Below are 22020 nucleotides of genomic sequence, written 5' to 3'. Positions count from 1 at the left end.
GTAAGTGTTTTGAAATTTCACTTTTATTATTGACTTGTCTACTTTTGTTTTGATAAGATGAGCAGCTTTTCAAAGTGTTGAATAGAAATATTCATCCTTGTCCGTGTACAATGTAATGTATACTTGCCTTGTTTCTAATTAAAATATATTTATTATATTTAATTAAAGTTTTAAAAAGAAAAAAACTTTAGAAAGTTTTTTAAAATAAAATTTTCTGTTTTAGTGGGGATTATTTCTGTGACTATGAATCCTGAATACAATCACTCTTAAACAAAAGTGCTGTCTGCATTCATGGAGTCAACGAGCTGAATGACCCTCTTCTTACCCTTATTGTGAAGATATGCTATAGCTGATGCGAGACTTTGAATGATCCACCTTGTCTCATTCTCTGAGAAATGCCCTTTCCTATCCAGAATTTCTTTGAGTTCTCCATCCTCACAAAGCTCCATCACCAGGTACATTTTCTGACATTGTATTTTTGAAAAGAGAGAGAGAGGGCAAATTATACAGTTGAGAATTTTTAAAATGTTATATATTGCACATACATAGTAGAAATATTATCATAATCTAAATCATCAATCTACTCATTCAAAATTATTTATTACCTATCATGCACAAGATACTCTGCAGGATGCCAGAGGAACAACGAGGCATAAGGCATAGATCTTAACCCTGAAGGAGTTCACAGTATAGTCAGAAATACAATATCGTATGGTACGTGTTAATCAAAGAAGTATAGCCAAAATGCCATGAGGTTACAGAGGAAAGGAGCCTCTGTTTAAAGAATGCTCACTGAGGAGGTAACACTAAACGCAGGTTTTTATACCTGAATCGGGACTTATGCTTAGAGAATGGGGGTAAGAACAGGATTAACACATGGTATTTGCAAAAACTCCAAAGATTGAAACAGCACTGACTGTTGAAAGAAGAACAGATACCTCAGTGTTACTAGTACTGGGAGTTTGGTAGGGTGGAGAACAGTGGAGTGGAGAGGGGCGAGGCTAGGAAAAACAGGTTAGTGCCAGGTTGTAAAGATTCTTGGATGTCACACAGAGGAGTTTGCAATTTTTCCCCCATATGCAGTAAGGAGTCACTGAAGTCTTTTAAGCTGGTGTCTGGAGTGGGGGGAAAGGTGTGTGCTATTGTTAAGTCTGCCTTTCTAAAAGAACACTCTAACAGCAATGTAGAGCAGGGCTCAGCAAACTTTTTCTCTAGAGGCCTGATCCAGATAGTAAATATTTTTGCCTTTGTAGGTTGTACAATCTCTTTTGCAACTACTCAGCTCTGCTGTTATAGCATAACAGCAGCCATAAACAACACAACAAAACTTTATCTATGGACTTTGAAATTTTAGTTTCATATGCTTTTCATATGCCATCAAATATTTACTCTTTAAATTTTTTTCAGCCATTTAAAAATGTAAAAAAACGTAGCTTACAGACCATAAAAAAAAATCGGCAGCATGCCAGATTGGGCTTGCATGCTATAGTGTGCTGACCTTTGTTTACGGGGGGTAGATGCAAGGCACAGAATGGACACAAGAAGGGGAAGAAGAAAAATACATGAAAATTACCTAGGAGGAAGAAATAGCGGGACTTTGTAACTAACTGGTTATATACAGGAAAAAGCCAGGGGTAAAATGCCTCTTCCATATTTGCTGTTTATGTTGATGCATATTAAGACCACTTTGGGTTTTCTAGAAGTCATTTCTTCAGTCAAAAAGATTCACAGTCAACTAAAATGCAAGCCTTTTTCATATCTGTTGCTATTCAGTCGTAGACTACCCTCCATGGCCCCCATTCCACCCTCCACAGCTAAATTTTTGTAATTTCTTTTTTAATTTGGGGGTCTGATTATATTCTATAGCCGCTACTAATGCAGCATCTGTATTCAATCAGCAAGCATGAAAACAGGAATAGAAGATTAACACCCTTTCTTCCAACAGTCAAAATTCAAATCCACTAAACCTCAGGATGCTTTGGAATTTCAAAAGTAACTAAAGAATTGTGCAAAGTCTAACACATAAATAAGCTTTTGAACTATGCCATCGTATTTCCACTGATAGCACTGTAGGGATCATAAGTGGTATGTGAACTATTTGGAAAGAAGAGTTACTTTAGCCACGCTTACAACATAAACTGATGTCAAGTTTAAATATGAAAGTTGATAAAAGGTATATCAATCAATAAAAGTTTTTTATAAGTCTTTTTATAATTATTAGAAATCATTGTGTAGATCTGGAGAACATTTGGATTCACAAAAAAACCATAACATAGTCTGCCTTAATGACAGTTCTAATACCATGGTCTACCCAATCAGGTAACAATTTCCATTCATCTTTAAGATGACCTAGAAGGTCTAAGTATTTGAGTTGGGGAGGGAAGGAGAGGGGGCAGATCTGACCTATGTGAATCAAGGGCCAGCAGTACATTAAAAAACAAACAAACAAAAAAACCCACCACAACAAACCAATCACAGATGATAATTTCCTCTGCCTTCAAACTATTCTAGATTTGGACTCCCACCTGTGCCCAAGATGGAGTAACAGAGACTAGACTGACCCTCTCTCCTGAAACAACTTAAGAAATGGACAAAATATATAAAACAGCAATTTTCAGACATTAGACATTAGGTAGCATAGGGTGATGACTCCTGAAAGAGGGGAAACACATGAGCCAAGCCCCATGATCATCCTACCTAACTGTCCAGAGAGGATCTGTAGGCCATGAGGCAGTGAGAAGGAATACAAAGAGAGCCTAACAGTCTCCATGAATTGAGGAAATTGAATAGGGAGCCCAGGAAGGCCAAGACAACTAAATTTCACAGGGCAGAGTACCAAAAGAGGAGAAAGCTGTACACAGAGAAAGCTCCATAGATTTGCAGAGGCTCCCCGTCAAGTCTTCAGCAGAGTCCTGTTCAGTTTATGTGTATGAGGGAACTACCCAAAGCTGGGTAAAGAACCATGCAAGAGAAGCAGAGGGAACAATAACTGGAGCTTACACATGGCCAGAAAGAGCCTGTATTCCCATTAGCCAAAGTGGAAAATCTCATAATTCACAGGACATCAGGTAAAGTACTCTCAAAGGGTCTTACTTCTGTAGTAAGAAAAAATTAGCCCTAGATCAAAGACTGCTCTGGTATCATCTAACAAAGCTTAAACAAGCTTCAGAAGTATCAAACTGTTTCCAACTAACTATGTCTTGCAATAAAGCTCAAGAGTAGTTATAAGAATATAAAAATATCTAGCAACCTACCAAAAACTAACAGGCATACAAAGAAGCAGGAAAATATAACCCATAATGGAAAAAAAAATCAGTCAATTGAAATTGACCTAGAAATGACATATATGATAAAATTAGTAGAAAAGAATGCTATAAGTTATTATAACTATATTTAAGGAGGAGTAAATATAGAGCATGTTAAATAGAAACATGGAAGATACAGAAAAGAATCAAATCAAATTTCCATTGGAAAAGATAAGTAGCACACATGATGTTACAGAAAAAGAGATTACTGAATCTGAAGACATCGCAAGGAAAAGTATACCAAAGAAAACAAAGGAAAAAGTAAGCTGTGGACAATATCAAGCAACCTAACACTCTAACATGGATACTTGGAGTAGAAGGCAGAAAAAGCATTTGAACAAATAATGGCCAATGATTTGCTTAAATTTGATAAAAACCATAAACTCACAGATCTAAGAGGCTCCATGAACCCCAAGCACAAGAAACATAAAGAAAACTACAGCAAGGCATAATATAATCAAATTGATTAAAACTGATGACAAAGAGCAAAACTATTTTCACATGATTTGGGGATTAAAAAATAACAACTCGAAGACTAAAAAGAACAGACTCTTGGCATCATTGCCGTATACTGCTCCCATAAAGGATGACTGTGGCCTTTCATAGTTATCAAGCACTCCTAATGAATCAAGCATAATACATAACCCAAACTGACTAATTCTGCCTCAGAAACTGACAAAGGCAACAAAGAACAATAGCTAACAATTAAAGAGACAGATGCCTTATATCCATTTTCCCATTTAATCCTTCAACAACTGTAAGAATAAACCCACCGGCCCAATCAAAGGATGCAGAGACTCAGAGCACAGTGAAGTGAGGCTTTAATTAAACAACATTCTTGCAAGTGGGTGTCTGACAGACAGGCACCCTCAGGGCATTTACAGCAGATAATTTATTTCCTAGCACAAGAGTCCCTCCCCTGGTTCCTCACTGGCTGAGTACTACAGAGGTTACAGCCTTACCTCACGTAAGGCAAAAAGTAATCTGATTGGAACAAATGTACATTCCCTGAGGTGACGCAGAGACTTTCAGCCCCTCCTCCCTTTGTTCTTTGGCTCATGCTCATTGCAAAGCCCGCGAAAATAAGCCCCAGAAACAGAGAGGGGAAGAAGAACCGGGAAGCGAAGTGTCTAAGGGTTTGGGACTCCATTGTGTGTGGGGGCGGGGGTGGGGAAGATTTGTACATATTTCCAATAGGTTGTAAACCTACTGTTACTAGACAGCACAGCTTTTATTTGGTATTTCTGAGAATGAATCGTCTCCCTTCTCACACAACCAAATGAGGTCGATACTATTATTAAACCCATTTTACAAATGAGGAAACTAAAGTATAGAGAGGTTGGATAACAACATGGTCTCCCGGCTAATAAGTGGTGGAGCCAGGATTCGAATGCACAGGCAATCTGAGCCCAGAGTCCACATGCCTAACCACTACATTATACCGCCTCCAAGCAGAGAAATGCCCAAACCCACAGGCACTAAACAATCTGGAGGCAGGATGGCAAATAACTCAGGCTTCAGAACAACTGTAAATAAAAATTACAGGCATTTAAAGAGAAGATTGATAACATCTAGGGAAGAAAGAAGATTAAACACATTGGTAAAACACAGATGGTAAAATATCTTCTACACAGTGCCAAATATACCTATGCCAACTTTCTTATAAAGCTAACCTTGCAAAATTACAACAATATTCTAAGAGATTCTAATGGAGACACCAAAGCCCAAAACAAAAGGAAAGCCATCTCTAAGGAAGCTCTAATTACTATCTGTTTGTGTATGAAGTTGCTTCAATTGTAAACATTTGTTTTCAACAAGCCACCCAGAAATATCACTAAAGACATCAATCTAATCATCAGACACCTAATTATATAATCAATAATAAAAGTCCTCCAGAATGCCCTCATCAATCTCCAGTGACAGACACATGCCACGGACAGGAACACCTGTGCCCTACAGGGGTGACTGCAGAAGGGAGTGATGTTCATCTGTAATAGTAACAACTTTCAAAGTGCAGCACCTGAACAAGCCTTACCTTAGGCGTCTCAAACACTTGTTCCAGATGTATGATATGTTCGTGTTTCACACTTTTCAGGATATTCACCTCCCGTTCAAGTAGCTTCACAGCAGAGCTTCCAGCCTTTCACAATGAGGACGCATAGATTTCACATATGAATGTCACTAATACAAACCTCAATATAAAAGTTACAGTCATTTTTATATCTTTTCCTACATTTTCTGGAGAAGTTCCCTTTTCAAACGATAATATGCAACTTATTTCCACGATAACATTAAATTATGGCCCTTCTTTCCTTTGTCCAATTTTAAGTTATATATAATTTGGCCTCGAGCCACATCTGTTTCTTGGACTGTTTCTATAAATTAACCACAACATGGTCTCTGTCCCCTGAGAGAATTGTTCCAGTTTTTAAAATGCCTTTTGGTATTTCCTTCAAAATCATGTTAATCCTGTGATGTTAGCATAATAAAACCAAAATCTACTTTCCAGTGACATCATTTGGAGAAGCTAAAAACAAAATGTTTTTCTTTTGTTGTTTTGTTTTGAAGATATATGTGTGCATATATATATATATATATATATATGCTTTTATTTACATATTTATATATTTGTATTTATATACAAAATAGGCAGTGAGATTCTACACCTAGCCCTGCAATATGTCACTTCCTGATACCCCCAGCTTCTAAGAGAGAGACAGAGAGAGAGATCTTACCTTCAAAAAAATTTTTTTAACGTTTATTCATTTTTGAGAGACAGAGAGACAGAGCACGAGCAGGGAAGGGGCAGAGAGAGGGAGACACAGAATCCGAAGCAGGATCCAGGCTCTGAGCTTTCAGCACAGAGCCCAGAGAGATCTTACCTTCAGACCAACCTAACTCCAGCTTTATCTCCTTACATGTAACCTTTAACCATACCTGATGGCAAAAGGCAAAGGCAGGCACATCCCAGGGAGTGCAAATCAGGGTACAATTGATTTTCTACAGTCATCTCAGAAATTCTAGAAGGGCCTTTTCTACCCTCACCACCATTACGACCACCCCAATCATCCCCCCTTATTGATATCTAAATTACCAGCATTGCCCTTATTCACATAAAAACATCCCTGAAAGGGACGACAAAGGTCTTATCCCTCTGCCCCACCCCCATGCCACCACCAAGGTTAGAAAATGCGTAATAGTTCTTCAAGGACTGCAAAAAGATGGATCACATGGCAAATTTTACCTAGTTAAAATTTTACCTAGAGTCATCCCTGCATCCAATTACCTTTACCCTTCAACCATTACCATCTCAGAATGAGTAGGAAACTGCCTACCACTACGCCCTAGGGTGAAAGTCAACAATTAAAGGTTATCCTAGAGGGTCAGGAGAAACAGTAATTGTGAGGAGTGAATTCTTATCTAGACTAGACATGGAAAGTTACCACAATTTCTCCTAATACAAGTCTCAATTCCATTCCTACCTCCCTCCCCAAATGGCCTAACCTGCATATAATACAGTAAAATATATTGTCCAATTCATAAATTGAGGATATAAATTTATTTTACTATATTAGTGCCTATAAATGCTCATCATCAGTATGTGTATGCAAGATTTTGAAATCCTAAAGTTGCAAGCAGGTACCCTACTATATAACCCTAAAATCTAACCTCTAGCCCTCCCTGACACCAAAGGGGCAAAGGAAACAACATCCCATGTAGCACGATGGTTCTAGAATTCTAAAGATTTCCAGAAAGTCTCTAGATCTCCCTTTATTAGGATTTGTATGTTATTTTATTAAACTTTAGAGAAAAATGGTATGTAATTTTCTATAGTCTGTTTTAAAGAATACATAAAACTTACTATTTCACTTTGTAAATGTAATATTAATCATCACAAACCCAAGGAAAAAAAAAAAAACACCGTCTTTTGTCTTTTCCCAGGCACAGAGGTTTTTTAAAAGCTGATGAAATGATCAGGTGTAAAGCCTGAGAAGCTAGATGATCTCTTAAAGACAAGCCCAGTCATTGTCCACTCCAGGAGAAATCCAGTGAGAAAAACAGTGGCTACAAGTAAACAGCACAGTTGACAGTTGCTGAAAAAGTGGTTCAAATGGGAAGAGCAGGTGGGATGAATAATCAGAGACTTAGCTAACAATGAGGATATAGGGAATCAAAGGAGAGGAAAGGATAGGAGGAAAGCCGTTGGAACTACACTGGGAGAGAGCACTGAGACTTCAGTCTAGCTAAGCCATATCTAGCCCTTAGCCCTACAGCTACACAGACATAGAATCAGCCCTTACTTTCAACTCATTCCGAAGAACTTTACCCTTATTTGGTCATACTGGTTACATTAGCTGATCCTTCATTTGCTTTTCCCAGATACATGAGTTCAAGAATAGGTCCCTATTCTTGAAGGCTAGGGAAATGGCCACACTTATCCAGGGGAACAGCCCAGGTCCTGCCCTCAGAGTCAGTTGTTAGTGTGAAAACTATACCGCCTACCCCACCCTGCCCTGGCACCATGCCCTCAGTGTGATGCTGCTAATAAGTCTTACCTTGTCTTTGTTCACTTTTTTAATTGCCCACTTAGTTTCTGTTTCCTTGTCTGTAGCTTCAAAGACCATTCCAAAGCTCCCTTGTCCCAATATTCTTCCAAAGGTATAGATTTCCTGGGTAAAAAATAAGAGCTCCTTTGTCTCTTTCATCAGGTATTCATCAGGTATTAAAAATGAACACAGGGGCGCCTGGGTGGCGCAGTCGGTTAAGCGTCCGACTTCAGCCAGGTCACGATCTCGCGGTCCGTGAGTTCGAGCCCTGCGTCGGGCTCTGGGCTGATGGCTCGGAGCCTGGAGCCTGTTTCCGATTCTGTGTCTCCCTCTCTCTCTGCCCCTCCCCTGTTCATGCTCTGTCTCTCTCTGTCCCAAAAATAAATAAAAAACGTTGAAAAAAAAAAAATTAAAAAAAAAAAAAAAAATGAACACAGAATACTGATAGATACCCAACCAAGGGAAGAGAGTTTCTGCTCCAGGGTAAAATCAAATAGAAGATGCCAACTATTTGATATTAATTAACCAAAAATGAGTTTTGGCAAATCTCATTAATTGCCCTTTGGAGGAAAAACCATGAACATCCCAATGGAGACATACAGAAAACCTCAAAAGTATCAAGATGAATCTCTTACAAACTACAATGAATGAAATGTCTTCATAAGAAAGAGGAGGAATGGAATATTAATGCATACATGAATGTGTGTTTGTGTGTATAAAATACATTTACCGAAGAAATTATCCCCAAATTCCTAGAGCTGTATTATAAAATCAACACCTATTAACCACTGAATACCTGCTTTGCTGTTTACCAAGTAACACTTTTTCTTTACTTCATTATTTCTATTAAAAAGCACTTTAGTGGTTTCATTTCTTTTGTTTTAGAAAAAGCAGTATCTGACAGAAATTTTAATGTAAGTCAGCACTGAGAAGAAAATAAAAACCATCCATAGTAACGCTATCCAGACCAAGAATTCTTCCACATATTATTTAACTTCTGATGGTAACTGCACTTCCCATGATGAGCATAGCATAATGAGTAGAATTGTTGAATCACTAAGTTGTACACCTGAAACTGAAACTAATGTAACAGTGTATGTGAACTACACTTCAACTTTTTTAAAAAAGCATAGCACCTAGAACATAGTAAGCACTCAATAGAAGTTAAGATTATTTAAAAAATAATAATGCACTATTTTTGCCAACACCAGCATCCTGGTTCTCATTGTAAAATAACAAACATGTAACTCATTTACACTTTCTTTTCCTGTTTGGTTGGGGAAGTCAGTCTCCTTGATCCAAATCACTATCAGGGTATTAATAAGACTTTCTGGACACATGATGCCTGGGGACTATAATACGACAAAACATCTAAAGTAATGCCACTAGGTGAAGCCTCTGCTGGGTCAGCAAAGCCTTCCCTGGAGATGCTACTCTATTTCTCTGCAACCACTTTCGCCTTTGCCGTGCAAGAGATAAATTAGCTGCTAATCTTCATATCTTCTGCTGCTTACGTTCCTGTCTTACTTTCATAAAAAAAGATTTAATGCCCAACTAATTACTTATCTCCTTCACGAAGGAGTTCCCCAACTTTGCACCTTGGTAATTGTTCCATTATTTTGACTTCCCTCAGAATGTATGCATTGGTCCTCACGTATTATTGTTACTCTCTTTCTTACAAATACTTTGGTTCATGTTTTTCTTCCAAGATGGTCTAGAAGCTTAAGAAGCTGTTTCTTCTGTATCCTTTAAAAAGCCTACCCTGAAACTTTGTAGGTAAAACATTCATGCTTAGCACATAGTGGGGAAAAGAAGGAAGGGAGGGAGGGAGGGAGGGAGACACGGAGGGAGGGAGGAAGGAAAGAAGGAAGGAAGAAAGAAGAAATGTTTGGCTTCAACATGTTAGACTTTCCTTAGATAGTTCCTTGTGTACATATTTTATACAAAAATGGATAAAACACAATTTCTGTTTTCTCAGAATTTGTAAGCTACTCAAGAGACAAGATTATCACTTAAGTTATAAAGTCTTAAGTTAAAAAAAAAAATACAAAACAACATTGGGGCCAGAGACCACAGCTAAAATACTGGGAGAATAGGGGAAAACATTACAAAAGAGATGGCTTCTGAGATCAGTATGTGAGGGAACAAAAGCAAATAATCGAGAATCTTTTTTCTATCATCCAAGCAAACAAAGCAAGGAAGGCATTCCACAGGAACAGCAGTGCAAATATGGAATGAATGAATGAACGAATCAGTAAATGAATGAATCAATCAACAAATTCAGTCAGCAAGCCAGCCAGCCAGGAACCTTCTACATATATACACCTGTGAGAAGTGACAGACCAGTTATGTGGAGTTGAACCCTGGGGTAAGAATGTTGGATTTATGGTCTTGAATGATGCAAATGGCAACTCCTGGACTCACATAGGGTACATCCTGCCCAGGTGATGGTTCCCACGATGGGACTTTCAGTGATTTATAATTACTTTTTCCCTTCCTTCTTCCTACAACCACTTAATGGTGAGAATCAAAATCAGAAAAACTATGACTAAAAAAAGACAAATATTTTATTTTTATTATATTTATATGTAACTCCCAATTATGTATTATGAAAAATGAGTAAAATCTCAATTTAAATGGTCATTTATCCCTTTTGTTTTCCACAGAACAAAATGATATAAACTATATAACTATTTCTCCAATTTTTCTTGTTCTTTAAATGAGAAAACTCTCATTTGCTTTTTTAACATATAGAACCACAACTTGGACACAGTATTTTAACACTGTTTAAATAGGATATTTTAAATGAGGAATGGATATAGAAATAGCTCTATTGCCCAACTAGTTTTATAAACTAATCTTTTTCTTCAACTAACTGCTTTGACATAATTACATAGTGGTGAAAATAAGGAGAAAATTACTTCTTGTTTGTAATAATCTTAAGAGGATGCTATAAAAATGGTAATGTAGATCTATTTTTATTGACATAGAATGATATAGTGTAGAGTATGAATGCATGTATGATATGATCCCATTATGAAAATGTGGGTATGTGAAGGTGCTGACATTGATATCTGGAAAGATGGTCATCTAAACATTAAGAGTAGCTATCACTGGATAGTAGAATTTTGGATGACTTTAATTACTTTTTTATACTCTTCCAAAATGTTTAAAAACTTTAAAATGATCCTGTCCATTTAATAGGACAAGAAAAACTTCAATTATGCTAGTAAAGACTATTTCCTTAAAAATATGTATATATTTGAAATGTTTCATAATTTAAAACAGGAAAAAAAATGGAAAGAAAAAATAGAGTAAGACATACATGTATAGAAAAAATAAAAGTAATAAATTTTAAATTCGGTTACATCTGGCTCATAATTTTTATTTTCTTCACTTTTCTATCTATATTTTCCTAATATTTTACAATGAACATATTTTGCTTTTATAAGCTCTTAGGGCTAAATTTAAAATTCAGTAAAGTTGTGGATTTTTGAAAAATACAGGTTATTTATCTATTTTTTTAAAATTATTTATCCACTTTGAAAGAGAGACAGAGAGAGTGAGTGGGGGAGAGGCAGAGAGAGAGGAAGAGAGAATCCCAAACAGGCTCCGTGCCATCACTGTAGAGCCGGGCGCAGGGCTAGAACCCATGAACCATAAGATCATGACCTGAGCCAAAACCAAGACTCGGCCACTTAACCTACTAAGCCACTCAGGCATCCCCCCCAAAAAATACAGGCCTTTTATTTAAAGTGGGAGAATTAAATTTTTCAAGTTAGAATTCTCAGGAAGTTTTTCTGATCACTTCAAGTAAATTGTCAAACATCTCTTAACACACTTTTTAAAGTTATTTAATGTTGGGGAGCCTGGGTGCCTCAGTCAGTTAAGCAACCAATTTTGGCTCAAGTCATGATCTCACAGTTCATGACTTCAAGCCCTGCATACGGTTCTGTGCTGACAGTTCAGAGCCTGGAGCCTGCTTCAGATTCCGTGTCTCCCTCTTTCTCTGCCCTTCCACCTCTCTCTCTCTCTCTCTCTCTCTCTCTCTCTCTCTCTCTCTCAAAAATAAATAAATGTCAAAAAAAAGTTATTTAATGTTAATTCAATTTTCTTCTTCTAGTTGTTCTTATTGTGGTTCTTTTAATGTGATGTTAAAGGAACACATGTTAATTTCTAAAATGGTAATAATATTCAAACCATAATAATTAGAATCCTTAGAAGAGTAATATTGGTACCCATCCCATCACAGTCTAGAAAAAATGGAGGGGTCCATGAGGAAAATTCTGGCCTCAGTACCATTCATCAAGGAAATGAACAGCCAAACCATTTCAAGTCATCTGGTCTTTCTCTGTCTTCAAGAGGTCTACACAAAGACCCCAAGATTGTTCTCAGCAACAGGCAAGACATAATGACCAAAATGTTCTCATTTTGCTACTAAAAATGTCCTCTGCTTTAATTAAAGTCTATTTGGTTCACTATAAGCAGAAAAAATAATTAGTCTGCATTTTCTTTGGTAAAGACTTTGGCATACTTGAAACTGATTAATTTTCTCTTTTCTTTCCTTCCTTTCCTTAGAAACTAATTTTTAAATCATTTTTGCCACTAACTATTGAGTTACAAGTTCCTAGAAGTTTCAGTTTGCTTTCTATATACCTGAATAGCAGCTCCGTTGTCCATCCTTATGTGAGGAACTTTTCCTTCTGTAATGTTTCCCCGACTCCATTGTTGTTGAGACGTTTTTCTCTCCACATTGGAGGTTTTTGAGGGCTTACACCAAAAGGAATAAAAAAATTAAGATATATTTGTAGTACAAATACAGTACACTTGTATCTTGACAAAATAAGAACCCTAATTTAAATAATATGACAAATCTTTAATGTGTGCTATATTTATTGTGTAAAAGAAATATTGTCTTTTTTTGTTTTTAAATGTGTGCTATGATATTTACTGTATAAAAGAAATATTGTGTTTTTTATTGTCTTTTTTAAAATTCTAAGTCCTATATGATTCATTGGCTTATTACGCTAGAAGAGACTATAAGAAGCCAGCCATTCAATCTAGTCACCTGAATCCAGGCAAGTCTACATGATAACCTGCATCACAAATCCATTAGAACCTACCTGATGATTATGGATAAAGAAATTGTGGTTTATATACACAATGGAATACTACTTGGCAATGAGAAAGAATGAAATATGGCCTTTTGTAGCAACATGGATGGAACTGGAGAGTGTTATGCTAAGTGAAATAAGTCATACAAAGAAAGACAGATACCATATGTTTTCACTCTTATGTGGATCCTGAGAAACTTAACAGAAAACCATGGGGGAGGGGAAGAAAAAAAAAGTTAGAGAGGGAGGGAGCCAAACCGTAAGAGACTCTTAAAAACTGAGAATAAACTGAGGGTTGATGGGGGGTAGGAGGGCACCTGTTGGGATGAGCACTGTGTGTTGTATGGAAACCACTGGACAATAAATTTCATATTTAAATAAATAAATGAATAAATAAATAAATACATACATACATACATACATACATACATAAAAATAAAACTTACTGCTCTCAGTCTCCAAAGTTGTGCTGTATCAACTACAATCTTCCATACTGCCTCTTCTCCATAAAGGTAAAATACCCCGCAAACCAATCCTACCAGGTAGTCATAGATTGTAACTAACATACATCAGCTTTGCAAAGTATATTTGATATTCCATCTAGATAACCAGAAATTGTCATAAATAATAACCACCCTATATTTCACTATAACAATGGGCCAAATTCAGATTTAATCCAATTTGAAAGCCAATTCATTTCTGTATAAACCATTAAAAACTAAAGAAGCTGGAATAACATTCCAAATTATTTGTGATCATGGAAAATAACTCAACAGTGGATGGAATTATCATAAAAGAAATTACTAACCAATTTTTCTCACCTCTCACATAAGCAATAAATGTTCCTTTAATAGTTAAGAAGGCAATGATTTAGCTGACAAGGGACCAAGGGATATGGATCAAGCTAAGGATGGGATTAGGAAATAGGATGTCAACTTGTGTTGGGATATAGAAACTTCAATATTTACCATAACTTTCCCAGAGGCACTATCTGTGATGGGTTGGTTTTCTTTTTTTCTGTCTGCTGAAACTTCATATTCTGAGCTGCCCATGCTTGATTCTTGGGACATTTCCAGCACAGAGATTGGAGAAAGCCTTCTTCTACAGGCACATACATACAGTACATCTTGCTTAGAAGTAGATGAACAGTTGGAGCATTTTGCGCATTGTTTACCAAACCCACTATTGGCCATTTGCTTAACTCTGCAACTAAAGCAACTTGAAGGAAAGAAGTTTCCACTCCTTGAGGAAAAGAACCAGACCAAAAGGGATAAGGTAAGCTGATGGTGAAAACTGTAACTTCTAGTTGGTGAGGTCTTTACAGTACTGATGCACTATACTTATATTCACACATGAGAGCTGCAGAAAGAAAATAAACAATAATTTAGAAGGTTCTTTCTGATTCTGTCACCCTCCTATAAGTTAGAGAAAAACTTGGAGTTAGCACCGAAAGCATCCTGCCTATACATGAAAAGTTAATATTTACAACAAAATTAGGACATATTTCTAAAAACCAATGGATTTTCATCTTTCAAAATTTAATAACCATAAATTGCTGAAAAGCATCGTCTAGGGAAATCAATTTGGTGGGTTGACATCAATTTTTTTTAATTCTAAGAGGATATGAGTATTTTGCATAGATCCTTGGTAACTTCTATGAAACTTCTAATTATGTAAATACACATATAGAGAATGTTTGTGTATGAGTATGTACTGAGTCACAATATAAGAGATACTTTTTATTGAAGTATAATTGACATATAATAGTATATTAGTTTTAGGTATACAACATAATGATTCAACATTTATATACATTACAAAATTATCACCATAAGTCTAGTTACCATCTGTCACCATAAAAAGTTATTATAATATTATTGACTCTATTTCCTATGCTGTACTTTTTACATCACTGTGACTTATAACTGGAAGTTTGTATCTTTTAATCCCCTTCACCTAGCTCACCCATCCACTCCCTCTTCTTAATGTGGGCTGTGGTAAAAAAAGAAAAAATAATTTAAAATAAAGGCTTAAAAGGGGCGCCTGGGTGGCGCAGTCGGTTAAGCGTCCGACTTCAGCCAGGTCACGATCTCACGGTCCGTGAGTTCGAGCCCCGCGTCGGGCTCTGGGCTGATGGCTCGGAGCCTGGAGCCTGTTTCCGATTCTGTGTCTCCCTCTCTCTCTGTCCCTCCCCCGTTCATGCTCTGTCTCTCTCTGTCCCAAAAATAAAATAAACGTTGAAAAAAAAAAAATTAAAAAAAATAAATAAATAAAGGCTTAAAAATAGTGATGTAAAACATTCATTTACTGTGGTTTCAAAATTTAAACCTTACTCAGCTTAGTATTAGGGCAAATTCATATTAACACCTTCACAATGGAGTAGACAATTTGATTTTATAAAACTACTTATTACTAAAGCTCTAAGGCAATATTAGAAGTATTTTCATTTTTATACTCAAATAGCAAAAAAAAAAAAAAAAGAAAGAAAAAAAGAACTACTGGGTGCAATTTTTTCCTGAGCATAGAAACAGGTATGCCAAGCATACTGGACATACTCTACCTAACTAGAGTTATTGGCAGCTATATGGTGGCAAGTTGGAAAGATGTGAGCAAGTTGGAAAGATGGCAGCTATATGGTGGCAAGTTGGAAAGGTGTGAGTTAGTTCTACCTAACTAGAGTTATTGGCAGCTATATGGTGGCAAGTTGGAAAGATGTGAGCAAGTTGGAAAGATGGCAGCTATATGGTGGCAAGTTGGAAAGGTGTGAGTTAGTTCTACCTAACTAGAGTTATTGGCAGCTATACGGTGCAAGTTGGAAAGATGTGAGTTGGAAAGATGTGAGGAAGGAGAAATGTGCTCTGCAGTACATATAAGAGAATACCTTGAGAAACTTCCAGAAGTAACTGGGAGTACATTATTATGGTTTTTTACCATACTATTTCCTATATTACATAAAAGTATATTTTGTAGTCACAGATTGATAAGGCTAGGGATATATGGAATATACTTTTATCCTTTGAACTGGAATAAGCTTGACCAGGAGAAAAAGTTAGATACCTTTATTTCAGTGAAGAAATATCTTTCTGGTTTTAGTTGTCTAGGACTAGTTTTCTAATCAGAAACAAGTGCTACCTTTTATCAATTCTTATCTATTGTGATTATATTTTTTCTCATTGGATCTTTTGATATGTTGTGTTCTTTAAAAAGATTTCCTAATATTAAGGCATTCTTACACTTAATAGTATGAACCCTACATGATCATGATGGATGATTCTTCTGATGCTAAAAAACTGATACATTTGTATTTGGGGCTTTCAATTACATTCATGCAATCCCTATCAAAATAACAACAGCATTCTTCACAGAGCTACAACAAACAATCCTAAAACTTGTATGGAACCAGAAAAGATCCCGAATAGCCAAAGCAATCTTGAAAAAGAAAACCAAAGCTGGAGTCATCACAATCCCGGACTTCAAGCTGTATTACAAAGCTATAATCATCAAGACAGTATGGTATTGGCACAAGAACAGACACTCAGATCAATGGAACAGAATAGAGAATCCAGAAATGGACCCACAAATGTATGGACAACTAATCTTTGACAAAGCAGGAAAGAATATCCAATGGAATAAAGACAGTCTTGTCAGCAAATGGTGCTGGGAAAACTGGACAGCAACATGCAGAAGAATGAAACTAGACCACTTTCTTACACCATACACAAAAAAAACCCTCAAAATGTATGAAAGACCTAAATGTAAGACAGGAAGCCATCAAAATCCTCGAGGAGAAAGCAGGCAAAAACCTCTTTGATCTTGTCTGCAACAACTTCTTACTCAACATGTCTCTGGAGGCAAGGAAAACAAAAGCAAAAATGAACTATTAGGACCTCATGAAAATAAAAAGCTTCTGCACAGAAAAGGAAACAATCAGCAAAACTAAAAAGCAACTGACAGAATGGGAGAAGATATTTGCAAAGGACATATCAGATAAAGGGTTAGTATCCAAAATCTATAAAGAACTTACCAAACTCAACACCCAAAAAACAAATAATCCAGTGAAGAAATGGGCAAAAGACATGAATAGACAATTTTCCAAAGAAGACATCCAGATGGCTAACCGACACATGAAAAAATGCTCCACATCACTCATCATCAGGGAAATACAAATCAAAACTACAATGAGATACCACCTCACACCTGTCAGAATGGCTAACATTAACAACTCAGGCAAAAACAGATGTTGGCGAGGATGCAGAGAAAGAGGATCTCTTTTGTGTTGTTGGTGGGAATGCAAGCTGGTGCAGCCACTATGGAAAGCTGTATGCAGGTTCCTCAAAAAATTAAAAAAAGAACTACTCTACAACCCAGCACTTGCACTATTAGGTATTTATCCAAGGGATATAGGTGTGCTGTTTCGAAGGTACACATGCAATGTTTATAGCAGCACTATCAACGATAGCCAAAGTATGGAAAGAGCCCAAATGTCCACTGACAGATGAATGGATAAAGAAGATGTGGTATATATATACAATGGAGTATTACTCAGCAAACAGAATAAAATCTTGCCATTTGCAACTACGTGGATGGAACTAGAGGGTATTATGCTAAGTGATATTAGTCAGAGAAAGACGAATATCATATGACTTCACTCATATGAGGACTTTAAGAGACCAAACAGATGAACATAGGGAAGGGAAGCTAAAAAAAAAAAAAATAAATAAATAAATATATATATATATATATATATATATATAAATATACATATATATAAATATATATATATATACACTATATATTTTATATATATATAAAATATATATATATATTATATAAATATATATATAAATATATATAAATATATATATAAAAATATAAAAATATAAAATATATAAATATTTAAAATATATATATAATATATATAATATATATATTTATAATATATAATATATAATATATATAAATATATATAAATATATATGTAATATATATATAAATATATATATATATTTATATGTATATATATACAAACATATATACAATGTTTATATATATATAAACAAGGAGGGGGACAACATATAAGAGACTCTTAAATATAGAGAATAAGCAGAGGGTTGGTTGTGGAGGGGTTGTCGGGGGGGATGGGCTAAATGGATAAGGGGCATTAAGGAATCTACTCCTGAAATCATTGCCACACTGTATGAATAACTTGGATATAAATTAATTAATTAATTAATTTTAAAAATTCCATTCATAAGTTAAACTGGTCTATAATTTTCCTTTCAGCCATCTTTGTTAGTTTTGATACAAGCTTCTGGCTAGTTTCATAAAATAAGTTGGGTATCTTCCATTTCACAACGTTTGGTAACAATTTGTATAGCATAGAATCTACAGGAAAAATCTCCCAGAAAATGACAGGATTCTATGAAAGATTTTTTTTTGTTGAGAGAGAGAAAGAGAGAAAGAGCGCACAAGAGCATGAGCTGGGGAGGGGCAGAGGAAGAGAGAGAGAGAGAGACAGAGAGAGAGAATATAAAGCACATTGCACACCTAGAGAGGAGCCCAATGCAAGGCTCTATCTCACCGCCATGAGATCATGACCTGAGCTGAAATCAAGAGTCAGACACTTAACTGACTGAGCTACCCAGGCACCCCATGAATGATATTGCTAGTAGTTTATCCAATATTGATTCTCCCATTATTCCTTACTATCAGAATCCTGATTTTGACCAGGGCTGCCATGTACATTCATTTAAAAATCTTCCATTTCTGGGGTGCCTGGGTGGCTCAGTCGGTTAAGCATCTGACTTTGGCTCAGGTCATGATCTCACAGCTTGTGAGTTCGAGCCCCACGTTGGGCTCTGTGCTGACAGCTCAGAGCCTGAAGCCTGCCTCAGATTCTGTGTCCTCTTCTGTCTGTGCCCCTCCCCTGCTTGTGCGCTTTCTCTCTCTCTCAAAAATAAACATTAAAAAAAATTTTAAATAATAACAAAATAAAAATCTTCCATTTCCCAGCCTTTTTTGTAGCTTAGAGATGTCCATGTGACTTATGACCATGAACCTTATACAGTGCAAGCAATGCTGTACTTAAAAGAAAACTTGTATTCTTAAACCTTTATTAAAAAACAGAAAAAAGATAAAACTATACATGAGCAAATCAAATCAAAAATAAAGAAAAACATGATTAAAGAATAAAATTTCAGATGAACAGAAAAGACAAAGAAATATACTTTTGTTGATTTTTGCCTATAGGGCTCCAAACAAAGACTTCTCACTATCACTCAGAGTTCATATCTTATCATTACCTCCCTTGCTCTAGATACGCTAGCATCCTCACTGTTCCTCGAATATGTCAACCAAATTCTGTTCTTATGGCTTTGGCCCTTCTATTTCCTTTGCCTAAGATGCACTTCCACAGATAATTGCATGGCTTGATCCCTCTTTTCATGGTGGTTTCTGCTCACTTGAGAGAACTTTTCTAACCACCTCATCTGAAACAGCAGACCCATTCACTCTGTCCTCTTACCTTGCTTTATTTTTATTCACAGCACTTATCATTTCATTCAAGAAGTTCTCTACAAAGTTCTTGCCTACTTTTAGGGACCAGATGATTCCCCTATAAACTATTTCAGGGTAATGAAAAGCCATCCAGTTCATTTCACTTAGTAAGAATAACCAAAACCTGACCACAGCAGTTCTCAAAAAAGAAAAAGGCATTCTTATAAGCCAATCTCATTTGCAAATAGATGCAAAAATCCTGAATGCTATACTTACATTAACCCCAGATAATGTGTACAGCATAGTCCAAGATTTTAGCTAGAAATAATGGGCAAGCCATCCCAATAAGTATGACCCCATCAAAGTTGTGTGAAAAGCATTCTCCTGCTGTGATTAAAACTCATAATGGCAAGCACTGGAAAAGATACATAAAAGGACCCTCCTGGCATGTGGAGGGAAAAAAGAATGCAACTGATGCCACTAAACAAACACACACACACAGTCTTAAAAATGTTAGACCTTGTTTTTCAAGTGTATTTAGCAAGACAAAGAAAACCCAGAATATACCTGTATACACTTTGCGAAATGATTTAACTTCAGGCCTTGGAAGAAACTGTTTTGCATTTCAAGTTAAATATAAAGCCTGTAACCATCAATGACTCAGAGCAGCCGAGTAGATCTGCAAATAACAGACTTTCTGTGTAGGGAAACTACTGTTTTCTCTCTGCAGGTGTAGAAAAGTTGCATGTAAGATGTGTAAGGCATTGTTTTATGCATGCATTAAGAATACTGACTTTATAGTGCTTTTTATAAGAAACTGAAAGAAGAGTTCATAATGTAAAGGTTTATTTCATTATAAACAGTACTCCTAAAAGCATGCTTTCCATACCCTTCAAGATTTACTGTATATCTATCCACAAACTTTCAACAGAATCTGTACATAATAAATTTCCCATGTTCAAGATGGGGTTTTGTGTGTGTGTGTGTGTATCTTAAAACAATTATCTTTTTCTTTGCTCTGCTCAGAAAGCACTTCCTTTAATTTTTCCATCAATTTCTCGAAATAAATCACATTTTCATCACATCACTGACACTGATGTCGACTTCTGAGTAACTTCTAGCTCCAGTTTCTGATTTATCCACTGCCCTGGCTGCATTTAGGAGCTATACTCAGAAGGCACAGGAGTTCCTGTTACGCACTGAGTTTCTTTCTGCTCTCCAACCTACCAACCATTACATCTACCAAAGTAATGTTCTACTTTCATACCACAGAGATTCTAAAACAATGGGTTGAAGAGCTGCATGCAAAGTTTCTTAACAAGAACTAGATTTCAAATTTAATTTCTTTTTGGCTGACTGAATTCTAATCATTATAGCTTAAAAACCAAAATAGAACAAATGTTTACTCACATTTATTTCTTTCTCATTTATGAATTGATCTGAAAGATTTCTTACTAAAATAAATCTACTATCCAGCAGGTCAAATGATGTCATTCATATTTTAGAGGCATAAACTTAATCAAGCATTGCAAACCTAACATATCTTTATGTAAACACAAAGATGAATAGCTATTTTTCTATGGAATCATGGAATTATGTTTAAATAGGACTTTAGGTACCAAAAAATGTATCAGAAAACCAAAGAAGCTTCTGCTATAATAATAGCGTTTCTTTGTATCTCCAAAGACTGGACAACATAGGTGTTAGACATAATGTAAACAAATAAAGTAAGTTCAAATTATGTCAGTATTTAACTAAAGTGTGAGCTTTATTTTGACTAAAGGTTTTCATTTTATTTTCAGAACTAAGACAAGTCAATGGAACAACTCTGAGACAGAAAATCTCTGAGCTTTTATTTAAGCATAAAAAGGTCTCTTACATATTGGCCCTAGAAGATACACTCGCAGCAATTTCCTCCAGAAAATGAACACAAGAATGGTTTTATGAGATATAACTAGCTACAATTTTCTTCCCCAAAAGCAATTTTTAGTTTTCTTTGCTAAGACTGTGTCTACAAGGAACCTAAACAGTCAGTCAATTCAGTCAAAAATGTGTTCTATTCAAGGGAAGAAAAAAACCTTCTGGATTGTCTGACATTATGCAGACCAAGCTGAATGACTGTATCTTCACTATTCACCTACTTGTTTTCCCAACATGCTCACAGAGCCGAAAGAGGGGCCAGATGAGCTTCCTAGATCACAGTGTTATATTTTCAAGGAGACCAGCAGTTGTTCACTATTTTCATTAAGGGCATGATTAGGGAAATGAGTGTGTGTTGTCTTAAAGACAATTTACACTGTGTTTAAAATTTATGTCATTACAGATATGTTTAGAATGTTCAATAGCTGATATGTGCTATTATGTTTTTTTCCTATTTTAATTTGCATAATATTCTCCACTGATTGGGCTGTAATCTGGAGGGACAGTCTTAAATGTGGTCCCCATACAGGCAGTTTAAGATTCAAACAGAGATTTCGCTAAGAAAGTTTGGCTTAAAGAGATTGGAGAAAACTAAGAAACCTCTCCCTGATTTCTTTCCTGTTGCTGTCCAGTGTCTTC

General features: G+C 36.0%; 1 protein-coding gene across 6 annotated transcripts in view; it reads right to left on the bottom strand.

Annotated features, from left to right (window-relative positions):
• Nucleotides 1–22020, bottom strand: part of STK33 (serine/threonine kinase 33) — a 175423-nt gene that overhangs the window by 63373 nt on the left and 90030 nt on the right. For all 6 annotated transcript variants that reach the window (XM_078433185.2, XM_078433186.2, XM_078433187.2 and 3 more), the window contains 5 exons: nt 13935–14325; nt 12509–12622; nt 7862–7975; nt 5341–5445; nt 326–464 (listed from right to left, as the gene is read on the bottom strand). In XM_078433185.2, coding sequence (XP_078289311.1) covers nt 326–464; nt 5341–5445; nt 7862–7975; nt 12509–12622; nt 13935–14159 — 697 coding nt within the window. In that variant the 5' untranslated portion in view covers nt 14160–14325. The remainder of the gene's footprint in view (nt 1–325; nt 465–5340; nt 5446–7861; nt 7976–12508; nt 12623–13934; nt 14326–22020) is intronic.

Source organism: Panthera onca, chromosome D1, assembly GCF_046562875.1.
Source record: "Panthera onca isolate mPanOnc1 chromosome D1, mPanOnc1 haplotype 2, whole genome shotgun sequence".
Lineage (NCBI taxonomy): Eukaryota > Metazoa > Chordata > Mammalia > Carnivora > Felidae > Panthera > Panthera onca.
This window is presented reverse-complemented; position numbering and strand designations above follow the sequence as displayed.